Consider the following 22,436-nt stretch of genomic DNA (forward strand, 5'->3'; position numbering starts at 1 on the left):
AATCTATTATTATGAATTCGTAAATCATGTACTATGTTTCTAACTGAGTAAGATATGTGTCTCTCTTTTCTATGTATAATGCTGTAAATATTATGAATTGAACTGTATTTTTTATCATAAATATGTGCTTTTATGACTGTATTGAAAAACAGCTGAATAAAGCTTTCGTTGTTGTTGTTGTGTGAAAATATAATATGGCACAGAAGCAAATTTGTTTATATAGTAACATGTGCACATCAAATTTGTCATGCACAGTTAGGTTTACATGGGGAAAATCACAACGGGCCCTGTATGGAACACATGACATCCTCAGCAGCTCAACCTTGCGATTGGTCTCTTGTGGTTATCTCAACCTCTCGGGAAGTGTATGTCTATTCTTCTGGCAGCATATAGGCCTTCTACCATGGCCTGTAATGCAGCCAAATGGAAACATTTTGTACACTATTGTCTTCCCAAACATATCAATAAACACACCGTCGTTACAAGATTTTGTCTGTTACCTTCTACACCTTTAGTAATCAGGCTTACACTTCCATTCAGTTACATCTGGCTTCTGTGGCTGCTTACCTACAGAATAGGCAACATATTTCACTTTGCAGGGTACCAGTAATTAATGCATTCATGGAAGGCTTAAGAGGGTTATCCCGCCCTTGACGCCTCTGCTCTAGTGTCGAATCATAACATCATGCTTACTAGGCTCATGGGGCCTCCTTTTGAGACACTTTTTATCTTGTCCTCTGCAATTTCTTTTGTGGAAAGTAACTTTCCTTGTGGCCATTACTTCCAGGTTCAGCATGATAGGGTGGTTCTCAAAACCAACCACAAATTTCTGCCAATGGTGTTCTCCAGCTTCCACCTTAATCAGACAATTGAGTTACCAGTCTTCTTTCCACATCCAGAATCTGTAGCGTAACGCGCTTTACTTACCTTAATTGACAAAAGTGTGTTAATGTACTATGTTGATAGAACAAAACCATTTCGTATGACACAACTATTCTTGTCCTACTATAAGCCACACACAGGGCATGCCATTTCCATGGCAGGGGTTGCTTCTTGGCTTGTCAAATGCATCTAAACTTGTTACATTAAAGCTAGAAGGTCCCTGCCATGCCGGCTTGTGGTGCAGGTTGAATGTTGAATGTTTGACAGAGGCAAGTTAAACAGTTCAGTATCTGTTTCCATAGTTAGCAATTTTTAAATCTTGGACCCCAGTAGACATGTTATTTTGTAGTTTCAAATTTGTACTATGTTTGTCTATGTCTAAGTCGGACAGATGGTCAATATTCAGAGGTGTATGGTAATTCAAGCAGGGAGGCATACTCACACCCATGCATTCACAAGTGTGAATATACTCCTTATTCAAAAGCACATACACATGCCCACACCCATTTATGCACACATGCACAAACACACACACGCATTTATATATGGTGATCTCAGGTCGCGGGAGGAAAGACATGGTGAGCACTTCAGTGCTCAAAACTGAAGGGCAGACGTCCGAGTCTCTCCGGAATACTCATCCTCATCATGAGAGGGAGGACCTGCAAGTGCTTTGCGGGGCGGAGGGGGTCATGCCCACAGGGCTATGAAATCTTCAGCCCAGCAAAGATCATCTTAAACAGCCAGGGACCTAGTGCATGTACAGCGCCTGGCTGCCTGATCGGAATATGGATAGTGTTAGGCTGACCTTTGCTCAGCTTGAGACACTGTTTATGGTTACAAAAGATGGAGCGGGCCTTCTGCCTTTAAGGATGGACAGCTACTGTCTACATTGAGTCTCTACCTTCAAGATTTCTTTCAGGTAGTCGTTAGTAATCACATTGCATTTGTTTTCTTTAAATAGCCAATTATAGAAATTGTGTTCCCACTTTTACTGACCTGTTTAGTGCTTGTTCACTGTGGTTTAGGATGTGCAGTACACAAACATGGTATGTTTGCTTTCCGAAATGACTATGTTTGTGTCTTAAAGAATCACTTGACATGTTATTATGTATTCTAGCCTTGCCTCTATGGGTCAAAAGGGTAATACATGCTTGTTTTTTCAATATTATGGTAATTTTTAACCACTACAGCGCTACCGCAATTTCCCGCTGTGCGCTGAAGAATTAGAAAATGGCTTGTTCATGACAAAGCCAGCTCGTCATGAGCGCAGCATAGGTAACGCCCATGACGAGCTGGCTTTGTCATTAGCGTGGAAGTGGTTAAATGCCAGTACATTTATTAGCAGTTTTCAAAATGTAAATGTCTATATAGTCCATATAATGACTTGTCAATAATTCTTTAACATGAATACCTTTATCTGCAAACCCTAGTATTACTACAGCTTTCAGCCATGTAGGCCTAAAAATCCCATCCTTGTTGATAACTGCGCATAGATGCTGTGGTTACAACAGTGTTATCCCAGCCAAAGTGAATTCTGAGAGATTCACAATAATTTTTAGATGAGTAGTTAAGTGTGCTTGAATCAGCTGAACAGGGCAAGTATGCCGTACTTCTTTGTTATGCCTCAACATAGTGTTTTCCACCATTTTATCATAACTATTTTTACAACGTGGTATTTGGTGGTGCCCCCTGAGACTGGTGTATTTTCCTCCTTATTTAAACATTATGTGGTTCTTATTAATGTTGGCCACCTTGGAATTTGTTGTTGAGTCTGTTGCAAATCATCTACTGCTTAGTTAAACCCTAGACTCTCTACAGGCATACTACCTGCTGATTAAAGAATCTGCACTGTAATGGTTAACTTGTTGCTGACACTACCTGTCATGTAAATCCAGGTAAATGAACCACTGATTTAAATCCAAATTAACCTAGCTCAGTTTCTTCTATGGGTGATGAGTGTCGACTTAATTGCCCATAGCCTCAAAAGTGCCTTAGATAATTATTATATTTTTCACCCTGACGGCAAATATTATATATTTGTTCTTTGTTTATCAGATCTTTGGGCAGTTTATCTTTTTTGTCTACAGGCATTTCAACTTAAATGCTTAATAAATCATCCATGATTCTAATAAGGTGGAGGTCATTATTATTCATTCTAAATGTCACATTTTCCCAGACCAAAAATGCAGATGTTAATTTATTCTTTTGGGCAGATTAGTGTCCATGTCTATTTTGATCTCGCAAGACCCATTCTTCCAGTCTTAGTCACATCCATAACTAAGACCTGCATGTCTCTCTTAACATTTTGACAGCAGTATCTTTTGAGGATTCCTCTAGTTCATTCAAAAACATTGCAGCTAGACACATTGCAGTCTCTTGAGTGGAGGTTATTATGACTGACACATTTACTGGGGTTATTTTCGAACCTTCGTTTAGGGCCTCTGGCTCCCCTCTGTACTTCTCCTCGGTCACCCGTTCTCGAGATAGTGCAGGGCGTGATGGAAACGACCACTTTCCAGTAATGTACAGCGTGCCACTCAGGGTGTGATGGAAAGGACCACTTTCCAGTAATGTACAGCGTGCCACTCGAAGTACTTGTGTCAAAGTCACCTTCTGGTCTGCAATCTCTGCTTGTTGCGGGAACACAAGATCTCCTGCCCTGCATTCTAGTCCAAGAAGGCCCTTCTGTACCTGTGCAATCGACATCTCCCTTGGCACACGATGAGGCCACCCTTGACATCTTTGGGGAAGACGTTGAAGCGGAAGTGTGTGCCTCCACGTCTGCCGATCAACCAGTGGCCCTTAGCCTAGGACCAAGTTCCCCATCAGAGTCGGAAGCCAAAGATCAACCGCCCCCGCCAGGCCAGCGCCTAAAGACATTTACCACAAACATCTGGTCCACCAACACCCCTCAGGTGGTTGGATGTCAAGCCCACCATTAGCTCAACAGCCTTCTTGGTCGCCACTGCACCCTAGCCATGGCAGGCACTGACACAAGGGTTTGGAGCCGACGCCGACTGATCCTGGTGCTGAAACAGCCGCATAGGACCCTGCCTTCCTCAACACCGGCTGCGCCCTCAATGCCTTCTGATTCTTTGGCTGCCAGCGCACATGGACTCTTCAGAGCCGAAGCACCATTCAACATCCAGACTGGCTTCAAAGCCAAAACAGCCATCAGCGCCGAGCTGACCCTCCATGACGCATTACTCAGTAGGCTCCATGGATCTTGACGCCCCCGTTCTTCAGGGCCTCTAGGAGGAACTGGACAGTAGGCAGAAGAAACTATTCATCCACCCGCAGACAGACTATTTCTACCGAACCACTTCCAAAGATGCTATGCACTCATCCTTGAAAAAGGAAGCTTACCTTCGAGAAGCAGCTGGAGCCACCACCACCACCACCTCCTAACCTGAAGAAGCATCGGGATAGGGGCACTTGCCTTATACCCGCTCATTCCTCCAGTGCTCCTCCTCATCCTAAAATGCCTACTCCTCCACCTAAGGTCCCCACTCCTCCACTTAAAGCCCTTACTCCCTCCCCACCATGACACCTCCGCCATCCTCCCCACATTCCTCCTATGAAGAGGGTAGTCCACTAGATACTACAGACCCATATGGTGCTCCATATGATCTGCAGCACCAGGATGATCCCTAGGGCTATTATAGTGTTATCACCCCAGATGGCAACAACCCTGACCTCTACACAGTCAAGTCTTCCCCTCCAGATGATACCAACTCATATCAGAAAGTTATTCACAGGGTGGCTAGTTTCCATAAGGTAGACTTGCACACCTTTACAAAAGAGGATTCATTCTTGGTTGAAACACTCTCCCATACGCAATGCTCAACCCAATAAGTATTGACTACCCATGCTCAAGGGTATTTTAGGATCCACTCAGGATGTCTTTAAAAACCCTGTGAAGGCCAGAGGAGTCCCGCCCAGTATTAAAAAGTGTAAGACTGTCCCCTCAAACCTACCTTTTATTAGAGGACACACTCACCAGAATTTGTGGTTGTACATACAGCATGCAAACAAGCAAATGCACAGGATACACCCCGCCGCTTGGCAAAGAAATCGATTTGGCAGGTAAAGGTGTGCCCGCTCAATCTGCCATCCATTGGTGCATCGCTAACTCGATCAGCCTACTCTCTAGGTACAAGCCAGCACAGTGGGAGGAGGTGGGAGACCTAATCCAATTCCTCCCGTATCAGTACAGACAAAGGGCTCTGGCGGTCGAAGCGGAGGGCCAAACCATCTCCAATATGACCATCAGGTGCATCCTGGTCGCAGCGGCAGCTGCTGCCAGGGGTATTAACTCCAGTATTCTGACTTCCACATTCTACGAGAGGCAACAGCAGCAAGCCTCTTGAGGCTATTTCAGAGGTGTCTATAGAAGGGGTAACTCCAAGGGTAGGGTCAGAGGTGGTGCGGCAAAGGAAGCCAACCCCGCCTTGCAGTGAGTCCCTCTGCCTTCCCTCCCAGTCACACTATGCCGCCTGCTAGGGGATGCCTGCAGGGGTTCCTCACACAATGCCAAAACATCACCTTAAACCAATGGGTTCTGTCAATTGTAGAAATGGGCTACTGCCTAGAAGTCACTGCTCCACCACTAAACACCCCCCTCACAACACAAAACACCAGAGGCTCCTCCCGGAGGAAGTAGATGGGCTGTTGCTCAAAGGGTCCATAGAGCCTGTGCCCCCACACCACCAGGGCAAATGGGTGTACTCCCTGCACTTTCTGATCCCCAATAAAGATGTGTCCCTCAGGCCCATACTCAACCTCTTGCCCCTCAACCAGCACATCCTGTCTGAGCACTTCCACATTACACCCTCAACGCCATCATTCCACTGCAGCTTCAAGGCACCTTCACCTCTCCCTGGAGGATGCCTATTTCCACATTCCAATCCACCCGGCTCATCATATCCAGTTGGTGGTAAGTGGACAGCACTTCCAATTCACAGTCCTGACTTTCTGGGTCCCCACAGCTCCCAGAGTCTTTACCAAATGGCTTGCAGATGTAGCTCTCACTTCCAGAGGAGTGGTGATTTGTGCTCCCACACCTCAGCAATTGGTTGACAAATAGTAAAAGCAGACAGCAGTGCTTGGCCCAGACATAGATCACCAAAATCTCCTCCATGATCTTAGTTTCACTACCAGTTTGGGCAAGTCCAATCTTCAACGCCTTCATATACAGCCCTTCTTGAGGGCAATTTAATACTCAGTCACTGGGAAACTTTTCTCAGTGTGCATGGGTCCAAGCATTTCAGGTCCTGTTGTCTCTTTTTCAGCCAAATCACCAACTGACTGTTTGGACAGTAATGCGCATCCTCGGCATGATGGCGTCCTGCACCTCCTTTGTTCCCCACACTCGATTAGACTTACTCCCGCTTGCACAATGATCTCAAGCAGTGGGTCTCTAGGGAAGATCTAGTGTTGATGTGGGCACCCATCACTCTCTGTAGCGATGGAACAGCTACAACGTATTGCAGGGCACGCCCTTTCTAGACCTGGCCTCCCAAGTGACCATCATCACGGACACCTGTCACATAGGCTGGGGGGCATATTTGCAGAATATGACCATTCAGGGCATGTGGATAACCCTTCAATAGACCATCCATATCAGTTATCTAGACATACTGTCAATTTAACCGGCTCTGAAAGATTTCTTCTGCAAGTACATCACAAAACAGTCTTGGTCAGAACAGATATTTGGAATTACCAAAGCACCACGAGTCTCACAAAGTGTCTGGCAGTAGTCGCAGCACATCTACCCAGACACAATATTAGTGTTTTCCCATATCTAGCCCACTTATTAATCAAAGCAAACAACTACATTCTTTGCAACCAAAACACACAAAAAAACCTTAGATTTGCACCATCAACTAGGGTTTACCATCCCTCTACAAAAATCTCATCTAGAACCAGCCAAAACTCAGTCGTACATAGACATTATACTAAACACACAGTCTGCACTAGCATACCCAAACAAAACAGGGTACACAACATAGTAACATTAATTCAACAGTTTTAAGCAGGAAATTATTTTCCTGCCAAACATTTCCAGAATTCTAGGCATGACGGCATCCTGTATTCACATAGTACCACATGCCTGATTAAATGTGAGACCTTCACAAAAATGTTTCTCGCAACAGTGGACTCAATCACCGGGTTACCTTCACGATCTAGTGAAGCCGCACAAATCACTCTCTGCAATGGTGAAAACGACAAGATTTCACCAAAGGGTTGCCGTTTCAAGACCTAGTTCCTCAGACAATACACACAACAGATGCTTCCCCTAACAGATTGGTGTGCACATCTCCACAACCTCACTATTCAAGGACTATGAGAGTCCAAATGCAAGAATCTCCATATCAGACACCTAGAGATGTAAGCGGTTCATCTAGCAATCAAAGCATTCCTACCTCACCTACATCACAAAGTTGTCCTATTTCAAACGAACAATATGACAGCAATGTATTATTTACAAAAATGGGAGGGGAACACACTCTCTCCAATTATCTCAGGTATCACAGATAACATGGAGATTAGCAATACATCACAACATTCGTCTCCTTGCAGAATATGTCCCAGGGACAAGCAGTCAAATTGCAGAATTTCTAATCAGAAAGCAACAACAAGTCCACAAATCGGAGATTTATCCCAATGTTCTTCAACCATCCTATTTGCGAAAGTGCCAGAGATAGACCTGTTTGCAACAAAAGAAAACGCGAAATACCCACACTTCGCAAACAGGTATCCACACCCTCGCCACTACTTCTATTAGAGGTCAGGAAACTCAGACAACCATATCTCACCGTGATACTAATAGCTCCAATATGGGCTCGACATCTACTGGATTGTATTCAGTCCCACACTGGAAGCTTCACGTAAACCCAGACCTTCTCACACAGAACCAAGGAACACTAAGACATCCAAATCCCAAAGAAATTAATCTTGCAATTTGGCAGCTGAAGTCTCAGAATTTGGATACTTAAATTTATCTCAGGATTGTATGAACAGGCTCGTAAACTGACTACAAGGCAATATTATTCACCAAAATGGAAACGTTTTGTTATGTGCTGTCACAAGCGAAACGTTAACGCTCTTTAGGCAAAGGTATAAACTCTTATTTTATACGTATTGCATTTACAAACTGCAAGATTAGCATATCCTTCTTTAAGATTACATCGTGCAGCAAGTTCAGCATATCTCTAAAATAGACAACACATATTGGTGTTTTAATTTCCTGTTATAAAAGCTTTTATGGAGGGACTTAAGAGAATAATTCCTCCTAGACTTCCACCTTCCCCAGAATGGAACATAAACATTCTCCCTAAAGATGAATGGGTCCTCCTTTCGAACCATTTCATTCTTGTCAATTGCAATATATTTCATGGAAACTTGCCTTTTTAATCACTTTTACTTCGCTTAGTAGAGTAAGTGAAATTCAGACGTTTTACCTGTTCTACCAAAAGCACACTCCACTAGAAAAATTGGTGCTTCTATCGCTTTTTCAGGGAACATTCCTTTGCTGACATTTGCAAAGAAGAAACATAGTCTACTCCATACACCTTCACAAAATAATATTGTGTGGATGTATTTGCATGCCAATAAGCCAATGTTGAACAGGCCGTACTTTTAAACTCTTTTTCAAACAATTGCAACCCCCAAAAGTTAACCACTACCTAAGGAAAGGGACTGCTTTACAGTCTATGCATAGCATGTGTTTCTACAGTACACTTGTCTTGAACGGATTATGTTAACTTACCCGGAAAGCATCTGTTCTTGGCATGTAATGCTGTAGATTAACCTGCAACATCCCCTCTCCCCCCAAAAAAACAAAATCTTGTGTAGGTTGAAGTTCTGACACTTTATTTCACACCATCGCATGGACAACTCAATCTCTACATATACAGAATTCTTATATTCTCACCTACCAATGCCAAAACAATCTAAAGATGGCGTCGATGACAATGCACAGTATTCCCAAGAGGAGGAATCACACAGCCTTGTGACTCGGAGAAAACTTCTTGCAACAAAAACAACTTGTAATCATTGGGGTCCAACACTAAATGGCAGACTTAGCAAAGCATGTGAATCTACAGCACACATGCCAAGAACAGATGCTTACAAGGTAAGTAACATAATCCTTTCCATTTCTCAACAAACCTCACTAGTTATTAAACATTGTTTTCTATAAGAATCTGCTTTTATCACATTGCAGTTAACTACATATGTACTTTACATCAAACTTTCCATTCGAGCAGTTAACCTTTTTTTACTTATATTATTATTAATTTCGCCTATATTCTGAGTGATTTATTTATGTGCAAATAAGGGTTTGAATTTTCTTTCTGTGCAGCTTCCAATATTTTGTCCTCTGCCTTCAGGAAAGGTCAAAAAGGTACCTTAGTAGGCTATTCTCCAGAAGGCACTCCTTTGTATAACTTCATGGGAGACGCTTTGCAGCATACATCTTCATCAGTTCCAAGGTTCATTAAGGAATCACTGAAGCAGATCCTCGAGGAGTCGGACTCCAGACAGATTTTTTACTTCTTATGCTTGAATCTGGTAAGTAATCCTACTGTCATGTCTGTGATAAGAAAATAAGATGCATGCTTTTACTTTGGGCCACTAAACTGTTGTGGCTCTATTATATAAACCTACCTGATAATCTACTAACTTTAAATAAGCAGACTCCTACATAATTTACAAAAAACAATTCCATCCTTCGTGAGCCATAAAATTCCTATGTGTAAAGAAGATCTAGTTATGTCCATCAGTCATTTAGTGAATTCAACTTTGTAATAAAAACATTTATTCCTACTTACTGACCAGCTTCTGAGTTGACTGTAAACATTACTAGACGTTTCTGCCTAGGGCAAATGCGTACTCCTCAGCATTGTGTTGATATTGGTTTAAAGCTCAGTGAATTTTAACTGAACTGATGATCTTGGTAATATCCTCAGACAGAAAGTATAGTTTCTTCACCCCTTAAGTCATAAACGTAATGTACTGTGTGAGAAGTTAGCCTGGCATATGATGTCCACTAGTTCTAGTGGGCACCTTGCACCAGTCTAATCGACCCTTATTGATGATGGTTGTAAAGTCAACCTTATAGAAAGCTATGCTAGTGGTAGCATGGACCAGCATTCCTCAGGCTAAGACTTCAGAGAGCGTATTAAGCAAGTTGTTTTACCAATTATAATCCCTTGAGTACCAAATGAAAGGAAACCACACAAGGCATACATCAAATATATATGTATTTATTCTAAACACAACCCCTCTGCACTGTTTATGAGGTCAGAGGTAAAAATACAATACAAGTCACTGAGTTAATATACGATAAGTTGCACAGTATACGTTATGCCCTGGGGACCTCACAAACCATACACTAAAATAGTGGTATAAGAACCACAAGAGAATTAGAAAGCATACCTGGGGCCTGTGGAATAGCTGGGGCTACTCTAAAGAACCAAAGGTTAGGAAGTAGGAGGCCCACGGGAGAAGCATGCAGTGTCTAAACACAGACGCGGGTTACCATTGACTTTCTATGGGAAATGTAAAAGTTACAAATATAGAATTTAAGGACACTTCCGGATGGACTAGGATGGAACCCTTTTAAACGAGGACACTACGAGAGTCAAGACCCACGGGAGCACCGGAGTACTCGTGTTACCTCACCCAGGGAAGCCGGGTGCATAGGTGTCATTTCGTGTCGGGTTTCGTCGTTGTTTTCAATGGAGAGAAGTGCTGCAGGCGACCAGAGGAAAAGTGTCTGGGTGGATCGAAGATCTGAAGAACCTGAAAGCAGAAGGGACAGAGTCTGGGTCACTAGCCAGTGACCAGGAAGGAACCAGGCGATGTCGGGTGATTTCAGGTGAAGAAGTCGAGTTTGTCTCTTCAGCCACGAGGTCCAGGAGGCATCGGCAATGATCAGGTGCTGGATTCGAGCTGTCCCACAAAGGATCTAGTTGACTGCAGTGTCGGTATCCGGATTGGACCCAACAAGCCTTGGCAACCGCAACCCACGCAGGATGTCGAGATTGGCTCTGTTGCAGACCAGCAAGGTCTGTGGCGCTTCTCCTTTGCAGGGAAGCTGGAGCAAGCCTGGAGCAACCAGGAAAGCAAGTTTGTTGTAAAGAAAAGTCTTCACAGGGCTCACTAGCCAACGGGCAAGGAACCGGGAAGAAGCGTCGAGCTCAAATGCAAAAGCGGGGCCCACGGGACACTCGCGGAGTGTGGGGGCCTGGGCTTCAGTGAAAATGGTGCTCAGGGGTGGGGCTTCAAGCACCCCAAAGCACAACTTCGGGATACCTCGTAGAAGGAGTGCAGCTTGCAAAATGCAGGATGTCCAGGAGTTCCGGTCCCACGTCTCTTGTGTCCGCCACGTATCTCAGCTTTGCTGTGGGTGTGAGTCGGAGTCAGAGATGTCTGGAAGTCCATGTCCTGTGTCGCACGGCGGGAGCCTTGAAAATGCAGACCGGCAAAGTTGCTGTTGGTGCCTGTTTGAACCCAGTGGTCACCCCTTGACCACAAGGGAGATGTCTTCCGTCTTCCAGTCAAAATGGAATGTCGAAGGTCCAGGATTTCCGTTTCAAAGTTTCGTACAGGGTAATCTAAAGTCCTAGGGACACTGCTCCCATACTTATACTAAGGTTGTGGGCTGGACTACCTGGAAGGTCCCTCCAATGGGTGGACCTGGGGCAGGGGGTGGTTACACCCCCTTCCCTTTGTCCAGTTTCGCACCAGAGCTGGGGCTGAGTGCCCAGCAACTGGTTTGAACCGGGCTATGCATGAAGCACCTTGTGTGCCCCAGGCGGTGTCTGGAAAGCATTCACTTAATGCAGCCCTCCCTGCCCCAATACACACTAAAGCCTGTCTGGACAGGAAACCTATTGTCCAGGCCTCCCCTGCCGAAGTTTCGTCCAGCAACAGGAGGTCAGACTCATGTCTGTGGCAGCAGCATCCATTTTGTGATGCTGAGGCTCTGTTTTACTTTAACCGGGTAAACCAGTAACTACATGTCTTCTCCCTCTAGAAGGGTGGAATGCTACCCCCGCCGCCATGACTGGCGGGGGGGGGGGTGTAGGTTTTCCAAAGTGTTTGACACCTTAAACAACATGTTTTGATAACGCCAAACTAAAGTTAGCATTAACCGTGAGGATTATAATGCACTTAAGAGTATATGGTATGGCTATATCATAGAACAGCTATAAGGAGATGGTTCCGAAAGCTGCAGAGGGGCTCAGATCATGCTAGGGCACCCTCTCACATAAAACCAAGCACTCTGTTAAGGCCTGCCATAGGAGTAACTTGTAGGTGTATATGTGTCTATATGTATATATAGATAAAGGTATACTATATCTAAGTAAGGGGTGATTACACTACCTTACCCAGGGTGTGTGAACAGAACTGTGGTGTCAGTTTGGAAGGCCCTTGGTAGGCCTAAGGTGCAACTATGCCCTGGGTACCCATGGAACACTATACAGGGGCTCACAAGGGTGACCCAGTAACCAATCTGGTATGTACCTAATGGAGTCCGTTTTATAGAGAAAGCAGATAGACTGGGGTCTTGAATAGCAGGGTCCCAGGCCAACTAAGTCGAAAACCAGCAAAATACCAGGAAAAAAGTGGGGATAACCATATAGTCAGATTCCACCTTCCTACATACTGCATGGGAATCAAGGGTCTTGTAACATCAGCACTATTGGTGTTGTCTATATATCAATGTGGGCCTGATTACGAACTCCACATTTTACAAGTTTCATAGGAAGTGATTTTCAAAAAGTCAAATAAGGCAAAGCAATATGCAGACTCCATCCATGTTTTTTAAAAATTGTTCCTTAATTCACTTCTTCCTATTTTTTATATAAAAGCTTTTCTTCCAGTGTAGCTGGCGCGTTTCGTCTAGTAAAAGATACTTCTTCAGGGCTTATAATATACTAGCACCTTTGTTGACTAGTGTTTGGAGTCAACCATATGATTTGATGACCGCTCAATTGGTATATGCTTCTCACACTTTTGTTTTAGGTCTAATTATAATATCATTGTGAGAAAATGGGGTTCTGTTGCAGTAACCCCCTCCCCCCCCCTCCCCCCCACACACACACACTTTTTGCATGGCTCTTGACCAGAATTGTTACTTTGGCCCACCTGTGAGTCCCTAGTAAGTGGTACCCTGGGTACCTAGGGCCTGGAGACTGAAGAGGGTCCCCTGGGACGCCCTCACTAGGACCATGCCCCTGCCCCTGCAGTTGCCATGCCCCTGTGAGGTGAACAAAAGGACCAAGTAGACATGTCATACTGCCTGTGTGCCATTCCAGCAGTGCCTAAGGTATAGGTAAGCCACCCCTCTAGCAGGCCTTACCAGCCCTAAGGCAGGGTGCACAATATCCCAGGTGTGGGCATATCTGCATGAGCAGACATGTCCCTACAGTATTGGGGTTCTTTAGTATCATAAGTGCCAGGGAGGCCATAGAGAGTACATGGGCTGGGAACTTGACAACTAGAGTTCCACAGCACCATGATGGCTTCCCTGAACTCAGGAGTGTTTGGTACCAAACAGCTCCTTGTAATAAATCCACACTGATGCCAGTGCGAGATTTATTTTAAAAATTTACTCAGAGGTGCCCCCTGAAAACCTACCAACCCTGGTGTGGTCTCTGGCTGGCTTCAGTCAGGCAGCAACCACCAGACATGCTTCTGGATACCTATCTAGAAAGCCTCTGCCCTCTGGGACCCAAAACAATGCACATCCAGGGCAGATGTGTTAAACATCTTCCCCGGGATGGCCCGGTGCTCAAAGAGCGAAGCGTTGAATGCATGCTGACTTTGTACTGCGACCCCGCCTAGCCTCCGCTGCTAGCAGCAGATGGAACCCCCTTCTTTACACCACCACTTTGGGCGGGAAAAACTGCTGGAAAACATAGGAGCCCACCTTTGCCAACTCCACCCCTAAGGTGGGGGAGGTGAGGTTAAGCACATATTTCAGTTGCTGTCATCTTGAAGATGAGAAGATCCTCCAATCAGTGCTAGGTCAATGCTCCCTCCCACAAGAGGGTGGCATAATAAAGGGTGTAGTCACCCCAGGTAAGGTGCCAATTGGCCCTACCTGCTACTCCCATAACCACCCCTAATTCTAGTATTTAGGTGGCTCCCCCAGACCTAGAAACTAGATGTGCGATGACTTAAGAAGAATGAAGACACCCTGCAGCAGAAGCCAGAAGACAGCAACTGCCTTGGCCCCAGCCCTCCCGGCCTGTCTCCAGCTTCAACGACCCTGCAACCTGTCTTGCAACAGGGGCCTCTGAATCCCCTGGGAGGTCTGTTGCCTTCAACAAGGACTCCAATCTCCCATGGACAGCAGACCTGTCCAGAAGAAACCTACTCTAAAGACTCTAGATCCAGTTGGATCGCGCGTCCCCTGCCCATGAGCCTACGGTCAGAGTCTGAGTGGCTCACCTGTGCAGTGAAGTCTCCACAACGTTCCTGGCCTCATGTCCAGAGTTGGCTGACTGCTCCTGACCTCCATACCGGCAACTGCAGTGTGAATCCAGAGGCCCCCCACCCCGACCGGCTCCGGTAAGGGTAAGAAGACTCCGATGTCGAAAGGCACCCCTGCACCTGAAGCTCCTGGACCTTGGTGAGCTGAAACTACGGTGCCAATATGACCTCCTACACCCCAACTTACATCTGCTGTCATTAGTCTTCCTCCTGCAACCTCCGGTGCCACGTTGCAGCATCTTTGCTGACAGAAGAATCCCCATTGAAAAGCATTTGGTGCCCGATGTCCGAATTTGCACCCTGCCACCCCTGTGCCTCTGGTGGTGTATGTTTGGTGCTGCTTTGTGTCCCCCTTTCTGCTTGTTTTAACCCCCAAAACTTGGCCTCTACGACCCATTTACTTACCTGCAAGCAGTGTGGCTCCAGGCACCCCCTGTCTCCATTGGAAAGCATAGGAAAAACTCAGATTTTGACCTCTGCACCACGCCGCCCCTGTGCCGCTGGTGGTGGGACTCACCTGACATCTGGTCCTTGCTGACTTTTGGCTCCAAAGACTGGGATTGGAAGTTCAACACTTACCTTTTTAACTGCAAAATTGATTACCTCTTAGGATAACATTGGGCTGTGTTAAAAAGTTTCCAAGTGTCAATTTTTCAAAGTGGAAAGTATTTTAAATTAAAAGTGTACTTACCATATTACGCAGACCTGGGTCTTAAAAAAAAGTTACAACAAATTTTTATAAATTGATCTGAATCTCCTTCTTGAGTCGTGTGTCAATTATTGATCACTGTTGTGCAATAAATGTCTTACGCTCCTCTGTATTAGGCCTAAGGCTCTCTGCCTACTCTACCACTAATAGAGCACTTTATGTTTTGCATTGAGCCCTGTACACTTTTGGGGAACCCCTGGACTCTATGCACGGTATTACTACCTAGTGGCAGTATCGTATACAGAGCCAGCTTCCTACAATCCTATATCTTGTAAGTATTTTTCTCACCATCCAAACTGTATTGTCATTAGTTGCGTGTATAGTTCATGCATATGTCAACATCTGAATTCGCATGCGCCGAATCCCGCAAGACAACATTGTGCAGTCAACAATTTTCAAACTTTTTCTTGACTGCGTAACGTCTTGCAGCCTTAAGGACGTGTGTATTTGGATGCTTATATAGGCTCGAACTATGCATGCAACTAAAGACCATATAGTTTGGATTGTAAAAAAAATACCTACGAAAAGTAAGATATTATAATTTGACCTTAAAAATACAATGTGAGAAAGATATACCAATTGAGCAGTCATCAAATCATATGGTGGACTCCAAGCACTAGTCAACATATGTGCTACTGTTTTGTAAGCCCTGAAGAAGTCTTTTTTACGAGACGACATTGGCTACCCTGGCAGAAAAGTTTTTCTTAAAAAAATATGATGTGACTAAAGGAACCCTTTTTAGAAAAACAAGAATGGAGTCCATGCACTTTGTTAAATGGAATAATGTGTAATTGACATACATTGTTTATAATTGATGGTGTGTGCTGATCACTCTTATACAAGTTCCATAGGGCATAATACAATGGCAATTTGGCAGATGGAATGTCTGTCGTGTTTGTGCAGAGTATCCCTGTCTGCCAAGCTCGTAATCAGGCCCTCCGTCTTGGCCGGCGACACACACAATGCATAGTGTTTTCCTTGGTTCTGAATCTACAGACAAAATGTTCCTTTTACCTACCCTGTCAATGTGACTTTTGTGCTAGCAGACTTTGGATGATCTCAGAGCTGGCTGAATGCAGTGTTGAGTGCAATGCTGACAAACTCATTGAGGAAATGGATGTGAACAGCTGCTGCTTTTCTGTTCCAAACTTAATTTTCAGTAACCTATTTATCCTTTTACCTGAAATCAGCTCATTGAATATTCACAATGATTCACCGATTCAAATGATTCACACTCGGGCAATGAGACACTGATAGTGACCTATTGTCACTATGTTTTGGCCAAATCAATAGAGTGGATAATACTATGGCCTACCAACTGAGAAGTGTGTTACCTTTCTTTCAAAACTTTTTTTCACTCTTTAGAGACAATAGGCATCTTATTTTGTAGGTGCCAGGACTTCATTGATTGATATCTGCACACACAGAGAAATTATCTGTTTGCTCATGCTTTCAGGAGGAGTTTGGTTCCTCGTCAAGTGGTTTTCTCTGACCTTTTCTTCATATCTCCAGTATCTTGGCTCAAAACAGAAGGAAGGATGTTCTTATAATTTTGGTAACTTCTGATAGGTAGTAGTTTGTGTGTTTTACTAATGTCAGACAGCCCTTGATTGTGGGAGTGGGTGTTTGTAATTTCTGTCTCGACTGACTGGATATTGTAAGCGTGTGGGTTAAAAGGCAGCTATTTTCCAGGGAATAGTGGTGCCAATGCTAGTGTCTGGGCATCCCTGTTCTTTAAAGGTGTATGGTAACAGTTGGGCCCCTTTCCAGGTTCAATACAGGTCCAGGGGGCTTCATTTATGAGACTATGGCCCAGAGCATGTGCTTCGTTCTTTCCATGAGGGGTTTGAATTAGGCTTATCTCTCACCACTCTTGGGTTATAGTCTATAGCTAATAAATCATTAGGGATGGCTTGTGGTATTGAGAAATTTCCTCTCACCCTCTTAAGAGAGTTTGCCCTTTTTCAAACCAGAGTAAGCCTGGTTTCTTTGCATTAAGTTCCCAACAAGCCCGTTCAGGAAATTGTGTTCAGCTTCTTTATTTGAATACCTTGTTCTTGCTGTTGTTTATTAAAAAGGTCAGGCATTTGGAGGGATTTGAGGTTTTGGAGAGGGAAATGAAGAGTGAGAAAAGGAGGAAGAGGAAGGCAGAGAGAGAGGTGTTAGTGTGTGTCAGGGTCAGTATTAAATGTTTCTCTAAAACCTTTTAGTGCTCATGTCTAAGGTTTGTGATTTTACCAGGACCACTCCCTTTTCTACTCTGAGCAAGGCACCAATTCTGTCTTTATGTCCAAATCCAGAAGGGGTAATGTGGCATATTTTTAAACATTCTTTTTCATTTTTCTCTGGGAAAAAGAGTGACAAGACAAAAATGAAATGTGAACAATTCCCAAAATAGCAGTACTAAGAGGTCATGCATTGAAGTATTCAAATCCCAGTAGTTACTCAATAGTTTCTAATGTGTACAGCATATGCTTGCTCAGTAGCAAGTTGTTTTTTCCGATTTTACAGTTGTTTTCTCATTGTGTAGTACATTGCCTTTCACCTATTTGTTAACCCATCTTTAAAACACATTGCTATACTTCAGTCTTTGTTGTGTTATCTTCATACGCACACAGCACCCGATGAAATATCTGGAAAAAAGAGCTGATTACCATCTCTTTAAAACTGAGTTCGTACATTTATGTCCAACTAGTTAGGGTGATATGTAGCCCACAGCCTCAGTGAACTACTGATTATGTTTGTTGTAACCCTAATCTGTAATTTAGCAGCGGATAAATTCCCAGTGAAGGTACAAAGGCATCAAAAGTGTGCATGAAAAAACTTTACAGGGTTAGGCCCATAATCCTGAAGGCTAGGCCCTATATAAACTTGAAAAACAACACAAGTGCCAGTACTGATATCACTCCACAATATCATTCACAACCATGATCCCACACCACAGTTGTCATGACCATCAAATATTCATTTTTTTCTTTCGCAAAAAAACCTTTTTAGATATGTTATTCATATAATTCACAGGGAAAAACATTTATGGATTTTTCAATCAACAGGCATAACGACAATACAATATTTAGAACAAGAGAAAAGTCACAAAAGTACTACAACACATACACAAAACAATGATAACATTGCATACAATAAATATCAAAGGAAATCTTTAATGCCCAGGTTCAGTGGTTTTGATTTTTTTTTGTTTAAAGTGCCCTGGGAGCTTACATTGTTTTCCAATTCCACTCCCTCCTAAAAGGGCAAAACCAAAACAGTGTCCATACTGAGCTCAGAGAAAAATCTCATTTCCTTAAAGATTGTTTGTTTTGAGCTTCAGTAGTGTCACATTTATAATACACTTGTTTGGTAGATGAAAAACAGTTGATGTGTTTCGAACCCTTCTATATGTATTTTAGAGTTCTCTTGAGAACTCAGAACATTAAAGCGCTGAAATATAATAACACTAATTTCATCCTTTCTGTAAAAATGGTACATTCCACCGCATATAATTTCCTCTTTTCTCCACTGATTCTGATTTTCAAATCAACTTTGAAATAAGTTCAAATAATCGTCCATCGATTAGCCTCAAATAATCTGTGAAAAGGCAATGCGAGAAAACAATCACTTTATAGTCAACTTTGGGATTATAAAAAGCCATTAATGGTCTTTCATCCGAACTGCAAAAGGACTCCCATCTAATGAGGGAATCATTCCTCAAACCCCAATTCAACAAGATTCCAATTCCATCTCTTTACTGTGAGGCTCCTAGAACAAAATAAACACCAATATCATCCTTGTAAGACAACATAATATTCAGAACTTTACAAAAAAAGTACATTGCTCCGTTGAACCAACTAAGAACTCTTGTCTTACTCAAGCGCAATGATCTTACCACAAATCAACAAGTGCTTCTAAAGTACGATGACCGGGACCCTAGAAAAAGACATTCAAATGTCTCTGCAACTCGCCTAACTATACAAAATAATACATCGTCCATTATGCCTTCAATATTAGTTTTTTTCTAATTAAGTACAGACGTACGTCTGCAAATATTTGAGTTATACAGGTGGCTAGCAAATACCTGGAAACAAAGAAGGTTAACCGTTGTTGGATCAACCTGTTCTACTTTGTGGCCTGTCAAGTTACTTTCTGGTATGCTGAACTGATGTCGATGTGGTTTATTGGGCAGTGTACCGGAAGTGCTCTTATCGGTCATATTGGATTGAAAACGGGCAATAGTGTTATTATGATATTCATAAAGTCACAACTTGGAGTTGCGTATATCATGGACTGAATTGCGGAAAAATGTGAAATAAGATTTGTTTAGAAACAGAAAAACGTATAACCAAAAAGGTGCATGCAAAACATGGTGCATACAACTGAATGTAGATGAAAAATCGAGAAGTGGGATTATAATCAGATGTCGAATCCCAACAACTTTGTTTATGTATAATTCGAAGTTGACAAGATTCATTGTAACTGTGCTTTTCTATTATGACAAATGTTCTGCTTAAGGCGTTTTTTGGGGAAAGGTAGTCCATTCGAATGTAAATCGAACACTGATACCGAATCCAACATATGTTGGTTTTGTAAATCAAGGTTTGCATACATCATTGTAGTTGTGCATACACTTGGTAGTATTGAAAACGATTCAAGGCTTAGATTTCCAGTTGTGCCTCAATTTAGAAATCCAAATGGCAATCTTTTTCAATTGTACGTGGAAAAATTACTGGGCCCATGGTATGGAATAGGACGTAGTTCATTAAAATACATCCAAAATCAGAAGTGGTGTGTGACATCCTCAAATTTTTCTATCATGACGAAACCATGTGTAGGGGAATCAGATGACTTCAATATAATTATTATAAATTATGGAGTTCAGTCATTTCATTAAGACTGTCAAAGGTTGTGCTGAATTTGACTATTAGAAGAGCCTTCCTTTGGGTCCCACTTCTTGGGACTGGCACAAGGCGCCTTTCTAGCAGAGATCTTCAGTACAGTGAACTGTGCCGAGATGTATGCTTCAGGGCAGCCGAGTGCGCATTGCTGTCTACTGTTACTTCCCACTACACTACAGGATGGAGTTAGAAAATACAGCATTTGTAACATGTGACAATAGGATAATGCCTACTATATTATTAATTTGAACATTCACAAAGGCTTTAATTAATCATATGTTTTTACAAACTCCTGTTTGTGGTTTCATTTGCTATCGTAACCAGACTAGCTCGGGTGTTTCCTCAAAGATCTAAGAAGTGTAATGAGAAATGGTAATGGTTTGATTTCATTCCAGTCATCTCATTATTCTGATCGCTCATCCTTTTTCACTCCCTCCATGTCGGCTTTGTTTGTTCTGTGCCCATCTAATTTAAAATAAAGCATAATTTCCACGTTGACGTCCTATTACAGCTGCAAAGTTTTCCTTGCATCCATCTGCTTTGGAGAGACCACTTTGAGCACTCCGAGCCACATCTTTCCACATGTCTTCATTCCCCACCCACCAATTCCTCAATAGAATAATTTTATCTACCTTCCTCACCTTTGACATGGTTGCCTATTAAATTAACTTTCTCTGTTCACTTCACCGTTGAGGCCCCTTCCTTCATCCATACAGTCACGTCAGTTTTTACTAAATATTGCGGTTCACCCCCCACCGACTCCTCTGTTTCCTCCATCTGAGCTCCCTGCTCTGTAATAAGACATTTGGTCCCCTCCACTCCTCTTGCCCAGTTGCTGTCTATGTTCTTCCTCACCCTTCTTTATGGCTGCACTTTCTACAGCTAGACACGGTCTTGTTGCTTGCTTTTAGGCATGTTATCATTGAGTCTGCTGTCTTTGAAGCCCATCACCAACCACCCACCTCCCAGACTAGGCATAGCAAATATGTTCTCTGCCTTTAAGTTCATTGTATTTCCTTGCACCACAAAAATATACCATGAATATAGACCATCATACAACCCTAGGGGTGTGCATCTCTTCATTCTAAATTCTCTGCAGGGATGCAAGTTGCTTTAACACACAACTATAACCCTAAAAGTCTTAAATGTCCCTAATTTCTGACAAAGTAAAAGCACATTTTTATGAACAGTATTCTCAACTGGGCCATACAAGCTCATGGGTGTTTGTTCTCGACTCTAACTTTGGCAAAATGCAGCATGCATGCAGTAAAACATAAGCATTCATCTCTGAGGGTCTAAGGCTTAGCTTTGTATCTTTAGCATCTAAATGATGACATTTTGCTGACTTCCTTCGGAGCGATATTTCTATACTTTCCAGCTTATCTTGTGTCAGATTTATACAGCCTTTAAATCACAGAGTCTCGAGTGGACATTTTCTAGTGCCAGTAGAAATGCTTTATTCACTCTCTTTTCACTGGATTATCTCAAGAATGATGGAGGTGTTATCCTAAACTGTCAAAACCCTTTTAGCCACTTCTGTTTACACTTCTAAAACAACATGCTTGGGTCTAGGTTAATTGCAAATGTAATTTCAAAATTCTATCACTTAGCTGCTCTAAGATGTCAATGAAGCAGGAGCCTGCACCTTACTTGTGGTTGCCAGTCAAGGATCTCTTTAATGCACATAGCAGGCCCATGTCCAGATTCGAATTTGCAAAATAGCCATTAAAAGAACTAGTTCTCAAATCTCAAAACAAAATTCTCCTAAGAACTGTATATTTCAGTCTTCATGCCCCAAAAAGCTATCTACTTGAAGAACTATATATATATTTAATTGATATATGTGTACTTCACTGTAAATATGTTTGAAATGGGAGTTAAAATCTTCTAAAACCGTAGAAAAATCAGAATTCACATAAAAAATGGCGCCCATCTTTTGGCCATAATCTATAACCAAGGTTGTTTGTCTAGAGGAGCAATAGAAAGGGAAAAAGGGCACGCTCATTAAGTTATTTTAAAAGAGGGTCTAGACATCAAGGACTCTATGGTCCAGTGGAAAGCTGCAGAAGCCGAAACGCGTAGGCCGTCCTATTTTGCACGCAATCTTGTATATGGTGTGTTAAAAATAAAAGTTTTGTGAAAACTTACTTGCTGCTGCTGTGCCGTGACTTATGCCAGAGGGGAACTGGAAGGCTAGAAGATTCAAAGTAGTATTTAGCACGAGAACTGGGCGTGCATCACGAGCACTCACGAACTGAGGTGAAGTGGTCAAACATGGATTCCAGTTGTTTATTTGCGAAAAGAAGCTGACCAACGCCTCTACTGTCAACCCTGATCTCCGTGTCGTGAAGGAGAAGAGACGCGGTGGTTCGAAACGGCGAGAAAACCCGAAACGGTGAGTGTGCGGGCTGGAGGGTGGGCGGTGTCCACACTGCTTGTTAAACGCG

General features: G+C 43.1%; 1 protein-coding gene across 1 annotated transcript in view; it reads left to right on the forward strand.

Moving 5' to 3' along the window:
* Nucleotides 1-22,436, forward strand: part of SLC30A5 (solute carrier family 30 member 5) — a 311,396-nt gene that overhangs the window by 134,594 nt on the left and 154,366 nt on the right. The window contains exon 10 of the mRNA XM_078675193.1: nucleotides 9,248-9,456. Within this exon, the coding sequence (XP_078531319.1) occupies nucleotides 9,248-9,456 (209 nt within the window). The remainder of the gene's footprint in view (nucleotides 1-9,247; nucleotides 9,457-22,436) is intronic.

Source organism: Lissotriton helveticus, chromosome 2_1 (assembly GCF_964261635.1).
Source record: "Lissotriton helveticus chromosome 2_1, aLisHel1.1, whole genome shotgun sequence".
Lineage (NCBI taxonomy): Eukaryota > Metazoa > Chordata > Amphibia > Caudata > Salamandridae > Lissotriton > Lissotriton helveticus.